Below are 14,990 nucleotides of genomic sequence, written 5' to 3' on the forward strand. Positions count from 1 at the left end.
TTTATTTATTCATTTCTGGCTGTGTTGGGTCTTCGTTTCTGTGCGAGGGCTTTCTCTAGTTGCGGCGAGCGGGGGCCACTCTTCATCGCGGTGCGCGGGCCTCTCACTATCGCGGCCTCTCTTGTTGCGGAGCACAGGCTCCAGACGCGCAGGCTCAGTAATTGTGGCTCACGGGCCCAGTTACTCCGCAGCATGTGGGATCTTCCCAGACCAGGGCTTGAACCCGTGTCCCCTGCATTAGCAGGCAGATTCTCAACCACTGCGCCACCAGGGAAGCCCTGTTTTACTGTTTTTTCAAAAATATCCAAACCAACAAAAAAATCCAAACCTATTAGATTGTATTTAACAATAAAAAGTTTTTTTTTTAATTACTCCTGTCTAAATTTAATTATGCAGTCTCTGTTCAACAGAAGAGGACTCAGACCACAAGTGGCATGGCTAGGAGAAAGGAGGAAAGGGGAATGGGGTACCAGAAAAGCCTGCCATAACATGACCTGGAATATCTTTATGGAAAAAGTAAAAACTTGAAAAAAAATAATAATTAGATTTCTTTTACCCAACTCAATTTTTTTTTTTCTTTTTGTTTTTCTAAGTAGAGGAAAAGCAAAGAAGCCTTTAGAAAAGTATGGCCATATATTTTATTTTATTTTATTTTATTTATTTATTTATTTTTTAATGTTTATTTGCTGACTGTTAAACCTTGACTTCTGAAATTTTATGCCACTTTTGATTTAGGGATGGAAGATGAGAAGCTTAATTTTTTTTTTTTAAACGTATTAATCCATTTATTTATTTATTTATTTATTTATGGCTGTGTTGGGTCTTCGTTTCTGTGCGAGGGCTTTCTCTAGCTGCGGCGAGCGGGGGCCACTCTTCATCGCGGTGCGCGGGCCTCTCACTATCGCGGCCCCTCTTGTTGCGGAGCACAGGCTCCAGACGCGCAGGCTCAGCAATTGTGGCTCACGGGCGCAGCCGCTCCGCGGCATGTGGGATCTTCCCAGACCAGGGCCCGAACCCGCGTCCCCTGCACTGGCAGGCACACTCTCAACCACTGCGCCACCAGGGAAGCCCCTATTTTATTTTTATAAATACACGGAAGATATATTTGTATGCATGACTGGTTGTACTGAGCTTTATATCATGAAAATATACACTAGAATAGAAAATAAAATTCTCATAGAAAAAAAAAAAAAGATTCTCATAGGAACTAAAACCTCATATTGTTATCAAGAGAGACCGAGATGACTGACCTGCTCATGTTACTGAGCCCTTGAGGACAGAAGAGTTATCTCTCCAAATATTTTCCTTTAAGTCCTATCTCTGAATTAAATGAAAGATACCAGTCCGGATTAACCAAGATGGCGGAGTAGAGGACGTGCTCTCACTCCCTCTTGCGAGAGCACCAGAATCACAACTGGCTGCTGGACAATCATTGACAGGAAGACCCTGGACTTCACCAAGGAGGACACCCCACGTCCAAGGACAGAGGAGAAGCCACAGTGAGACGGTAGGAGGGGCTCAATCAGAGTAAAATCAAATCCCATAACTGCTGGGTGGGTGACTCACAGACTGGCGAACACTTATACCACAGAAGTCCACCCACTGGAGTGAAGGTTCTGAGCCCCACCTCAGGCTTCCCAACCTGGGGGTCCGGCAAAGGGAGGAGGAATTCCTAGAGAATCAGACTTTGAAGTCTAGTGGGAATTGATTGCAGGACTGTGACAGGACTGGGGGAAACAGAGACCCCACTCTTGGAGGGCACACACAAAGTAATGTGTGCATCGGGACCCAGGGGAAGGAGCAGTGACCCTGGGGGAGACTGAACCAGACGTACCTGCTGGTGTTGGGGGGTCTCCTGCAGAGGCGAGTGGTGGCTCTGTTTCACCGTGGGGATAAGGACACTGGCAGCAGAGGTCCTGGGAAGTTCTCCTTGGCGTGAGCCCTCCCAGAGTCTGCCATTAATCCCACCAAAGAGCACGGGTAGGCTCCAGTGTTGGGTTGCCTCAGGCAAAACAACCAACAGGGAGGGAACCCAGCCCCACCCATCAACAGTCAAGTGGATTAAGGTTTTACTGGGCTCTGATCGCCACAGCAACAGGGAGGGAACCCAGCCCCACCCATCAACAGTCAAGTGGATTAAGGTTTTACTGAGCTCTGACCGCCACAGCAACAGTCAGCTCTACCCACCACCAGAGCCTCCCATCAAGCCTCTTAGATAGCCTCAACCACCAGAGGGCAGACAACAGAAGCAAGAAAAACTACAATCCTGCAGCCTGTGGACCAAAAACCACAGTTACAGAAAGACAGAGAAGATGAAAAGGCAGAGGGCTATGTACCAGATGAAAGAACAAGAAAAAACCCCAGAAAAACAATTAAATGAAGTGGAGATAGGCAACCTTCCAGAAAAAGAATTCAGAATAATGATAGTGAAGATGATCCAGGACCTCGGAATAAGAATGGAGGCAAAGATTGAGAAGATGCAAGAAATGATTAACAAAGACCTAGAAGAATTAAAGAACAAACAAACAGAGATGACCAATACAATAACTGAAATGAAAACTACACTAGAAGGAATCAATAGCAGAATAACTGAGGCAGAAGAACGGATAAGTGACCTGGAAGACAGAATGGTGGAATTCACTGCTGCGGAACAGACTAAAGAAAAAAGAATAAAAAGAAATGAAGACAGCCTAAGAGACCTCTGGGACAACATTAAACGCAACAACATTCGCATTATAGGGGTCCCAGAAGGAGAAGAGAGAGAGAAAGGACCAGAGAAAATATTTGAAGAGATTATAATCGAAAACTTCCCCAACATGGGAAAGGAAATAGCCACCCAAGTCCAGGAAGCGCAGAGAGTCCCATACAGAATAAACCCAAGGAGAAACACGCCGAGACACATAGTAATCAAAGTGGCAAAAATTAAAGACAAAGAAAAATTATTGAAAGCAGCAAGGGAAAAACGACAAATAACATACAAGGGAACCCCCATAAGGTTAACAGCTGATTTCTCAGCAGAAACTCTGCAAGCCAGAAGGGAGTGGCATGAAATACTTAAAGTGATGAAAGGGAAGAACCTACAACCAAGATTACTCTACCCAGCAAGGATCTCATTTAGATTTGATGGAGAAATCAAAAGCTTTACAGACAAGCAAAAGCTAAGAGAATTCAGCACCACCAAACCAGCTCTACAACAAATGCTAAAGGAACTTCTCTAAGTGGGAAACACAAGAGAAGAAAAGGACCTACAAAAACAAACCCAAAACAATTAAGAAAATGGTCATAGGAACATACATATCGATAATTACCTTAAACGTGAATGGATTAAATGCCCCAACCAAAAGACATAGACTGGCTGAATGGATACAAAAACAAGACCCATATATATGCTGTCTACAAGAGACCCACTTCAGACCTAGGGACACATACAGACTGAAAGTGAGGGGATGGAAAAAGATATTCCATGCAAATGGAAATCAAAAGAAAGCTGGAGTAGCTATACTCATATCAGATAAAATAGACTTTAAAATAAAGAATGTTACAAGAGACAAGGAAGGACACTACATAATGATCCAGGGATCAATCCAAGAAGAAGATATAACAATTATAAATATATATGCACCCAACATAGGAGCACCTCAATACATAAGGCAACTGCTAACAGCTATAAAAGAGGAAATCGACAGTAACACAATCATAGTGGGGGACTTTAACACCTCACTTACACCAATGGACAGATCATCCAAAATGAAAATAAATAAGGAAACAGAAGCTTTAAATGACACAATAGACCAGATAGATTTAATTGATATATATAGGACATTCCATCCAAAAACGGCAGATTACACGTTCTTCTCAAGTGCACACGGAACATTCTCCAGGATAGATCACATCTTGGGTCACAAATCAAGCCTCAGTAAATTTAAGAAAATTGAAATCATATCAAGCATCTTTTCTGACCACAACGCTATGAGATTAGAAATGAATTACAGGGAAAAAAACGTAAAAAAGACAAACACATGGAGGCTAAACAATACGTTACTAAATAACCAAGAGATCACTGAAGAAATCAAACAGGAAATAAAAAAATACCTAGAGACAAATGACAATGAAAACACGACGACCCAAAACCTATGGGATGCAGCAAAAGCGGTTCTAAGAGGGAAGTTTATAGCTATACAAGCCTACCTAAAGAAACAAGAAAAATCTCAAGTAAACAATCTAACTTTACACCTAAAGAAACTAGAGAAAGAAGAACAAACAAAACCCAAAGTTAGCAGAAGGAAAGAAATCATAAAGATCAGAGCAGAAATAAATGAAATAGAAACAAAGAAAACAATAGCAAAGATCAATAAAACTAAAAGTTGGTTCTTTGAGAAGATAAACAAAATTGATAAGCCATTAGCCAGACTCATCAAGAAAAAGAGGGAGAGGACTCAAATCAATAAAATCAGAAATGAAAAAGGAGAAGTTACAACAGACACCGCAGAAATACAAAACATCCTAAGAGACTACTACAAGCAACTTTATGCCAATAAAATGGACAACCTGGAAGAAATGGACAAATTCTTAGAAAGGTATAACCTTCCAAGACTGAACCAGGAAGAAACAGAAAATATCAAAAGACCAATCACAAGTAATGAAATTGAAACTGTGATTAAAAATCTTCCAACAAACAAAAGTCCAGGACCAGATGGCTTCACAGGTGAATTCTATCAAACATTTAGAGAAGAGCTAACACCCATCCTTCTCAAACTCTTCCAAAAAATTGCAGAGGAAGGAACTCTCCCAAACTCATTCTATGAGGCCACCATCACCCTGATACCAAAACCAGACAAAGACACTACAAAAAAAGAAAATTACAGACCAATATCACTGATGAATATAGATGCAAAAATCCTCAACAAAATACTAGCAAACAGAATCCAACAACACATTAAAAGGATCATACACCACGATCAAGTGGGATTTATCCCAGGGATGCAAGGATTCTTCAATATACGCAAATCAATCAATGTGATACACCATATTAACAAATTGAAGAATAAAAACCATATGATCATCTCAATAGATGCAGAAAAAGCTTTTGACAAAATTCAACACCCATTTCTGATAAAAACTCTCCAGAAAGTGGGCATAGAGGGAACCTACCTCAACATAATAAAGGCCATATATGACAAACCCACAGCAAACATCATTCTCAATGGTGAAAAACTGAAAGCATTTCCTCTAAGATCAGGAACGAGACAAGGATGTCCACTCTCACCACTATTATTCAACATAGTTCTGGAAGTCCTAGCCACGGCAATCAGAGAAGAAAAAGAAATAAAAGGAATACAAATTGGAAAAGAAGAAGTAAAACTGTCACTGTTTGCGGATGACATGATACTATACATAGAGAATCCTAAAACTGCCACCAGAAAACTGCTAGAGCTAATTAATGAATATGGTAAAGTTGCAGGTTACAAAATTAATGCACAGAAATCTCTTGCATTCCTATACACTAATGATGAAAAATCTGAAAGAGAAATTATGGAAACACTCCCATTTACCATTGCAACAAAAAGAATAAAATACCTAGGAATAAACCTACCTAGGGAGACAAAAGACCTGTATGCAGAAAACTATAAGACACTGATGAAAGAAATTAAAGATGATACCAACAGATGGAGAGATATACCATGTTCTTGGATTGGAAGAATCAACATTGTGAAAATGAGTATACTACCCAAAGCAATCTACAGATTCAATGCAATCCCTATCAAATTACCAATGGCATTTTTTACGGAGCTAGAACAAATCATCTTAAAATTTGTATGGAGACACAAAAGACCCCGAATAGCCAAAGCAGTCTTGAGGCAAAAAAATGGAGCTGGAGGAATCAGACTCCCTGACTTCAGACTATACTACAAAGCTACAGTAATCAAGACAATATGGTACTGGCACAAAAACAGAAACATAGATCAATGGAACAAGATAGAAAGCCCAGAGATTAACCCACGCACCTATGGTCAACTAATCTATGACAAAGGAGGCAAAGATATACAATGGAGAAAAGACAGTCTCTTCAATAAGTGGTGCTGGGAAAACTGGACAGCCACATGTAAAAGAATGAAATTAGAATACTCCCTAACACCATACACAAAAATAAACTCAAAATGGATTAGAGACCTAAATATAAGACTGGACACTATAAAACTCTTAGAGGAAAACATAGGAAGAACACTCTTTGACATAAATCACAGCAAGATCTTTTTCGATCCACCTCCTAGAGTAATGGAAATAAAAACAAAAATAAACAAGTGGGACCTAATGAAACTTCAAAGCTTTTGCACAGCAAAGGAAACCATAAACAAGACGAAAAGACAACCCTCAGAATGGGAGAAAATATTTGCAAATGAATCAACGGACAAAGGATTAATCTCCAAAATATATAAACAGCTCATTCAGCTCAATATCAAAGAAACAAACACCCCAATCCAAAAATGGGCAGAAGACCTAAATAGACATTTCTCCAAAGAAGACATACAGACGGCCACGAAGCACATGAAAAGATGCTCAACATCACTAATTATTAGAGAAATGCAAATCAAAACTACAATGAGGTATCACCTCACTCCTGTTAGAATGGGCATCATCAGAAAATCTACAAACAACAAATGCTGGAGAGGGTGTGGAGAAAAGGGAACCCTCTTGCACTGTTGGTGGGAATGTAAATTGATACAGCCACTATGGAGAACAATATGGAGGTTCCTTAAAAAACTAAAAATAGAATTACCATATGACCCAGCAATCCCACTACTGGGCATATACCCAGAGAAAACCGTAATTCAAAAAGACACGTGCACCCGAATGTTCATTGCAGCACTATTTACAATAGCCAGGTCATGGAAGCAACCTAAATGCCCATCAACAGACGAATGGATAAAGAAGTTGTGGTACATATATACGATGGAATATTATTCAGCCATAAAAAGGAACGAAATTGAGTCATTTGTTGAGAAGTGGATGGATCTAGAGACTGTCATACAGAGTGAAGTAAGTCAGAAAGAGAAAAACAAATATCGTATGTTAATGCATGTATGTGGAACGTAGAAAAATGGTACAGATGAGCCAGTTTGCAGGGCAGAAGTTGAGACACAGATGTAGAGAATGGACATATGGACACCAAGGGGGGAAAACTGCGATGAGGTGGGGATGGTGATGTGCTAAATTGGGCGATTGGGATTGACATGTATACACTGATGTGTATAAAACTGATGCCTAATAAGAACCTGCAGTATAAAAAAACAAACAAAACAACTAATACTAAACTTTCATTGGGTTATTTGTATGGAAATATGTTAATATAAATGTTTCAGACATTACATGAAATTTCTAAAAATCTTATATTTGTATTTGTATGGAAATATGTATGGAAATATGTTAATATAAATGTTTCAGACAGTACATGAAATTTCTAAAAATCTTATATTTGTATTTGTATGGAAATATGTATGGAAATATGTTAATATAAATGTTTCAGACATTACATGAAATTTCTAAAAATCTTATATTTGTATTTGTATGGAAATATGTATGGAGATATGTTAATATAAATGTTTCAGACATTACATGAAATTTCTAAAAATCTTATATTTGTATTTGTATGGAAATATGTATGGAGATATGTTAATATAAATGTTTCAGACATTACATGAAATTTCTAAAAATCTTATATTTGTATTTGTATGGAAATATGTATGGAGATATGTTAATATAAATGTTTCAGACATTACATGAAATTTCTAAAAATCTTATATTTGTATTTGTATGGAAATATGTATGGAAATATGTTAATATAAATGTTTCAGACATTACATGAAATTTCTAAAAATCTTATATTTGTATTTGTATGGAAATATGTATGGAAATATGTTAATATAAATGTTTCAGACATTACATGAAATTTCTAAAAATCTTATATTTGTATTTGTATGGAAATATGTATGGAAATATGTTAATATAAATGTTTCAGACATTACATGAAATTTCTAAAAATCTTATATTTGTATTTGTATGGAAATATGTATGGAAATATGTTAATATAAATGTTTCAGACATTACAGGAAACGTCTAAAAATCTTATATGTTCTGGTATAATGTTATAAGTAATAATCCTAGTTATTACTTTAAAATGTATATCTCAGAAATAACTAATTTTCTTGTCAACTGCATTATTATGAACTTTCATCAAATCTTTAACCATGGTCATTTTTAAGTCTTTTGTCATTTACAGACAGTTCTGGGTGTACTCTGATGATTTTGCAAATATGTTCCTATAAAAGAGTTTCATCTTCAAGAAATTCATGGAAAAGACTCTGACAAGTACAGGTTTCTGGTAACTGACTGTACTGCTGAACTGAATGAATAAGCATTTTCAGAACTCTAATGAAAAACTGATGAACTCATAAAAGTGCTAACAAAAGATCAAGATGAAAAAAAAGAAATTAATTACATGGGACTGAGTGAACTGATGAGGATGAGTATAATTTTTGTGACTTTCTGTCTGAATTAAAAAAAAAAAAAAAAATTCCACAAGGACTCAGAGGAAAAGAATATACAAATCAATTTTCACTGGAAAGTAAAGGAGCTGTTACAGTGGAGGATTACTGGACTGAATGTCAATGTTATGACATAGTATAAGTGTGTTTCATGTTTGGTAATTGCAATCATTGTTGCTTTTGTTGTGGTCATCCATGTACAATGCTTGGTGTCAGTCTATCTATCTCTTGTAAAAATAAAATACAGTGTGTGTGTGTGAAAAAAAAAAAAAAAAAAAAAAAAAAAAAAGAAAGATACCAGTAATCAGAGGATTTCCCTGACAGCATAAAGGAGCACCTCACCAAGGGCAGTTAGTGGGTTCTTGCCTACCAGGCTGCAACTGTTAAAGCAAATGGAAGGCCAATATTACTTAGGTAGATGGAAGACCACTTCGGATCTCACAGGAGCTCACTTAGAAATCTTTTTGTTTCTTCCCTCCCCTGCCATGTAAGTGGAGAAAGAAAGAGAAATCTTGGGATTAAGAACTAAATTCAACTTCTAATCAAATCTGAGTACTTTCTTCCAGCATTAACATTATTATAACTGATTCTGTGGTAGAATTTACATAAACATTTTTTTTAACTTAGAGTTTGCTAAACTTATTTTAAAAATTTCCCTTTAGGCAATATATTTTTAAAATAATTTTAAACACATGTTTTAAAACCTGAGATAGTGCAATTTAGTCCACTTTCAGACAAAACTAGTGTTGAAGATCAGATTTTGCTTCAGCTGGCTGATCCACTAACTGCTTACCTTCTATCTTTGCTGAGACTAATGAAGGATTTCTCAGTCTACTGACATATTCTTTGCTATGGGAAACTGACCTGTGCATCACAGAATGTTTAGCAGCATCCCTGGCCTCTTCCCACTAGATGCCAATTGTGCTATCAACCAAACTTAGAACCCTATCAACCAAACTTGTGCAGGTCTACAGAAATAAAAAATTTACCTAGTATCTTCCTTCATACAAAAAGAGGAACCTAAACAGACAAAACTAAAAAAATTATTAATAAAAGTGTGGTGTTTTTGAGTTTTCATATGCATGCACTGTGCTACAAAATTAATCTACCTACCTTTCTTCTCGCAATTTTCGTACTCTTTCAGCCCGCTCTCGGTTCTCTTGTTCCTCAAGAGCACGTTGTTCTGTTGTGTCTTTTTGGATGCGCTCATTTAAGGCATCAAAGTCTCTTGCAATGATATGTAGCAGCCAATAAAGGCCTTTTTTAATGGACTTGTCAATTTTCTTTCCATATCCCAAGACTGCTGAACAAGGTTCCTTAAAAACAGCAATTTATTTGACTTAAAGATTAAAACTAAAAGATCTCTACAAAAATTTATTCATAAACCATGAAGATATAATTACTGGCGAATCAAAATTAATTAACCCATTAAATTAATGATATGAAGCACCTGCTTCTTTAACTTACAAAACACACCTTTGCAATGATCACTACATTAGTATGTACGTAGGAGTGGAAATATTTTATGGATTATATCTGTAAGCTTTGAGAGCGATTATGACACAAGAAGTTGACAGTTAAATTTTAAACAAACTCACTGACAGACAAAATTAAACTTACAGAAGAAAAATACCCTTACTTATTAAAAATAGCAAAAAGTTTTAATTCGTTATACCAGGGAATTTATGGCAGTACGCATCTTATTTTTTTTTTTTTTTTTTTGCTGTACCGCACAGCTTGTGGGATCATAGTTCCCCAACCAGAGATCGAACCTGCACCCTTGGCAATGAAAGTGCAGAATCTTAATCACTGGACCGCCGGGGAGTTCCCTGTAACCATCTTTTAAGATTGACAGACTAACAATCATTTTCTGAAACCAGAATAAATGATTAAATCCTCAGTCCATCTTCTCAAGACTGTATGATAACTCTCTTGATATAATTTTTCAAAATTCATTATAAACTTCTCCTAAGTATAAATTTTGTATTTATACTTTTACCATTTTACAAAATTTATAGCATGACATGTTTGTATAACTTGCAGGTCCTGTCAGCAATGTCTTAAGCAAAGAGCAAACCTAAAGTCTTTGAAATCATGAAAGATAGTTTATAGAAGTCAGTAACAACTAAATAGAAAACAAATATCACTGTAATAAGTAATATCAAATGAACAGTGAGAACTGTTAAAAAACAGTGAGAACAGGTTAAAAAAATTTGTTTAAAACACTAATAAATTATTTTGTTAGCTACCTACCCCCTAATTGCTTATCACCTTTACAAAAACTAAGTTATACCGAACATAATTCATAGGGCAGAAGAACCCCCAAAACTTACTATTTGACATAAGCACTTGTGCTCATTGACCAGTTTTTCCAGAGACAGGCATTCAATCACATCAGCTTCTCCTAAAGCCCCTTCCTTATCTTGTTTATTTGCCAACCTAGAGAGACATAAGTAGTTTTATAGCAAATATATAATCAGACAGCCACTTAAAAGACATTTTGACCATGTTCTTATTCCAAAGTTTTAACCCTACTGATTACAGAACATACTGGTTTTAGAGAGTAGTGTACAATTTATTTCTTCATTTTTCCTTTTTATTGCCGCTAAAGTAAGTTTGTAAGAACTGGCCTATAGGGCTTCCCTGGTGGTGCAGTGGTTAAGAGTCCGCCTGCCAATGCAGGGGACACGGGTTCGAGCCCTGGTCCGGGAAGATCCCACATGCCGCAGAGCAACTAATCCCGTGAGCCACAACTACTGAGCCCGTGTGCCACAACTACTGAAGCCCGCGTGCCTACAGCCCGTGCTCCGCAACAAGAGAAGCCACCGCAATGAGAAGCCTGCGCACCGCAATGAAAGAGTGGCCCCTGTTCGCCGCAACTAGAGAGAGCCCACGCATAGCAACAAAGACCCAAAGCAGCCAAAAATAAATAAATTAATTAATTAAAAAAAAAAGAAAAGAACTGGCCTATAAAAGGGAAATCAGGTAAAGAGAAGTGTCAAGAAAACAAGCAATAGGTCAACAGGCCAACAAAAAAAGTACAAATAGAAAAAGAAGTGGACTAGCTTCCACAGCACTCAGCCATCAATTCCAACTTTCACATTAATTATATCCTTCTCTTCTTAAAATACACTGCATCATGATGTAAAGGCTCTTATCCCATGTCCTTTTCTTCTTAAATACAATCTGTATCATGTTTTAAATACCCAAATATTCATTCAGAGCTTGTATTATTTGAGCTTACCTGTATTTCCACTGTGTGAATGTGTCCACATAAATGTGCAATTTACTGGAGAAGTGAGGCCACTTTTATCTAATTTACTTAGCATAGCACTGTGCATAGAAAACCTTACACTCAATTAGGAACAAATTGAGGAACAACAAATAAAAAAAAACAAAATAAGTTTAAAAAAAATAGGAATTACAACAAAATACCACTATTTGCCTATCAGATGGCAGAGGTCAAAAAGTTGAATAAAACACTGTCTTGGTCAGGGTTTGATATATGTTTCAGGCAAATATATATTATTTAATAAGTACATAGAAAAATAAAATCTAATGAACCCTATCACCTATCTTTAAAAATTATCAGTTTTATACCATTCTTGCTCATCTACGTATCTTCCACTTCCCATGAGTCATATCACGTCACCCCATAATTTAAAAATTAAAAAATATTACAATATCACTATCACACCTAAGTTCTTAAAAAAATTAATATTCCTCAATATCTTTTTACAAGTGCTATGTCCAAATCCAGATCCAAACCAGATACACATTACTACAATTTATTCTTTTAAGTGTTTTTGAATCAGTATCACCCCCGACGCCAACACCTCCCATTCCTGCAACACTGTGACCAACACTTCTTTTCCTCCCATGACATCTATCTGTAAAACAAAACAAGTCATTTTTCTACAGAATCTCCCATGTTTAGGATTTGGCTGATATCTTCCTTATGAAGTCATTTAACATACACACCCTGTATTTCCTGTATCTAGTAGTTAAATATACAGGCTGGATGGCTTTCAAGTTGAAATCTTTTGGCAAGCATATTTCATAGACGCTGCGAGTACTTGGGAGGCATTTAATATCTGAGTGCACCACTTTCAGTGATGGTTAAATGGATCCATGGATTCAGGCTGCAGTCAGCCTGATTTGTCCAAAATAAAGTTTTCCGTTAACCTTTCATCTAATGGTTTTAGCAACCATTAATGACCTGTGTTCAATACCATTATCATGTAAGTGGCTATAAAATCATGACTTTTTTAGTTCTGTATTCCATCTGCATTAACTAGCTGGATTTTTGCTAAAAAGTAAGTTTTCATTAACTACTTGGTGACTCAAGTACAATTCAGAGAAAAGTCAAGATAAATATTGATCCTTTGCCTTCATTTCCTAATTTTCATAATAATATTAACCTCCAAAGGTGATCAAGTTGCTTTCTTTGGTTTGTGGGCGATATCATTATGGACTCATGGATTTTTAAAATATATTTGATGTTTCAACTTATTATAGTTACTGTTCTTTTTGAGGCTCAAAGTTACCCATTTTTGGTTAGTGGGAGTCCCTTTTGTGTTGGCTCCTGTTTTCTTTTGGTACAACTCCAAGAGTCTTTGATAGCTTCTTTGCTTTTTTGTAAGAAACAATGGCCCGGACCTGAACTCATCCAATTCCCTAAAGAGCCCTGGTTCCTTTTAGTACGAACTGGTATTTTAAAGACCACAGTCTGGGCACTTCTGGACATTTATCGTTATTGACTTGCCATTGCTTCTAGACCATTTCAGTGGACAAAGCTAGGAAAAATATAGTTTTTAAGAAAGAAAAAATTAAGTCATGAGGTCATACTGATTTTTCCACTTTAAATCAAATATTACCAAGTTTTTACTTAGCTTCTTAATTTGTATCTCTTTTTCCTTATGCTGAAAACTACAGTTCCTAATAACTCCATCGTTAACTATTTGTTCTCTCCTATGAGTTTCAACATAGTAATACCAACATTATTACTAAAAATAACACTACTAAATGCACATTAGATCCCTTTGTGCTTATTCTTGTCTATAAGATATATCCCACAAGAGATGCAGTCAAAATACTGATTTTAAAATTACTTGAAGTAATCCTTCTCTGTGCGGTTATGCCACCATCTAGATATATAACTAGGTTCATTTGTTTCAGGCTGCTTTTGTTTTTTAAAGATAGTTTTATTCTTTATGTTAAGATTTAATTTTTAAAACACTTATGAGGTTCCAAATTCAAACTATAAAAACAAAATGAAATCAGAAAAAACTATTTTCCCTATCTCTTTTCCACAATTCTTCCTAGTCTCCTATAGGTAACCATTTTCATTAGTTTATTTTTCTTTATTGATTTTTATTATACTATTTTTTAATTGTAGGTGATTTACAATGTTTCAGGTGTACAGCAGTGATTCAGTTATACATATATATATGTGTACATATATATACTTTTTCAGATTCTTTTCCATTATAGTTTATTACAAGATATTGAATATACTCCCCTGTGCTATACAGTAGGTCCTTGTTTTTTTATCTATTTTATATATAGTAGTATGTATCTATTAATCCCAAATTCCCAATTTATCCCTCCCCTCCTTCCCCCTGGCAACCATAGGTTTGTTTTCTATGTCTGTGAGTCTATTTCTGTTTTGTAAATAAGTTCATATGTGTTTTTTTTTAGATTCCACATGTAAGTGATATATTTGTTTTTCTCTGACTTACTTCACTTAGTATGATGATCTCTAGGTCCATGGTCCATCCATGTTGCTGCAAATGGCATTATTTCATTTTTTTTATGGCCTAATAACATTCTATTATTTATTTTTATATATACATATATATATATATATATATACATACCACATCTTCTTTATCCATTCATCTGTCGATGGACATTTAGGTTGCTTCCATGTCATGGTTATTGTAAATAGTACTGCTGTGAACATTGGGGGTGCATATATCTTTTTGAATTAGAGTTTTTGGTCTTTTCTGGATATACGCCCAGAAGTGGGATTGCTGGACCAAATGGTAACTCTATTTTTAGTTTTTTGAGGAACCTCCATACTGTTCTCCATAGTGGCTGCATCAATTCACATCCACCAACAGTATAAGCGGTTTCATTAGTTTTTAATTCATCCTCCCACTGCTTTTGTTTTTTTTTAATAATATAAACATGTACATGGGGGAAATGGTATTTTAAAGACCACAATTTGGGCACTATGGATATTCACTGCTATTGGCTGGTTAAGGGGTGTTTATGTGCGTGTATCTCTACTCTCCTGTTCTTCCTCGAAAGTTAGATGCACTTTTGTGCATCACCATGCTTTTTTTTATTTTTTATTTTTTTTTACCATGCTTTTTTTTTTTTTTTTTTTTTTTTTAAGGAAGGAATTTCTTTTTTTTTTTTTTTTTTTTTTTTTTTAATGAG

At 36.1% G+C, this 14,990-nt stretch overlaps 1 protein-coding gene across 4 annotated transcripts in view; it reads right to left on the bottom strand.

The window, feature by feature from the left end:
- The window catches only part of ARL13B (ADP ribosylation factor like GTPase 13B), an 89,862-nt gene that overhangs the window by 21,112 nt on the left and 53,760 nt on the right, over window positions 1–14,990 (bottom strand). For all 4 annotated transcript variants that reach the window (XM_057545564.1, XM_007164081.2, XM_057545563.1 and 1 more), the window contains 2 exons: window positions 10,877–10,982; window positions 9,657–9,859 (listed from right to left, as the gene is read on the bottom strand). In XM_057545564.1, the coding sequence (XP_057401547.1) occupies window positions 9,657–9,859; window positions 10,877–10,982 (309 nt within the window). The remainder of the gene's footprint in view (window positions 1–9,656; window positions 9,860–10,876; window positions 10,983–14,990) is intronic.

The sequence above is a fragment of the Balaenoptera acutorostrata genome, chromosome 4, assembly GCF_949987535.1.
Source record: "Balaenoptera acutorostrata chromosome 4, mBalAcu1.1, whole genome shotgun sequence".
NCBI lineage: Eukaryota > Metazoa > Chordata > Mammalia > Artiodactyla > Balaenopteridae > Balaenoptera > Balaenoptera acutorostrata.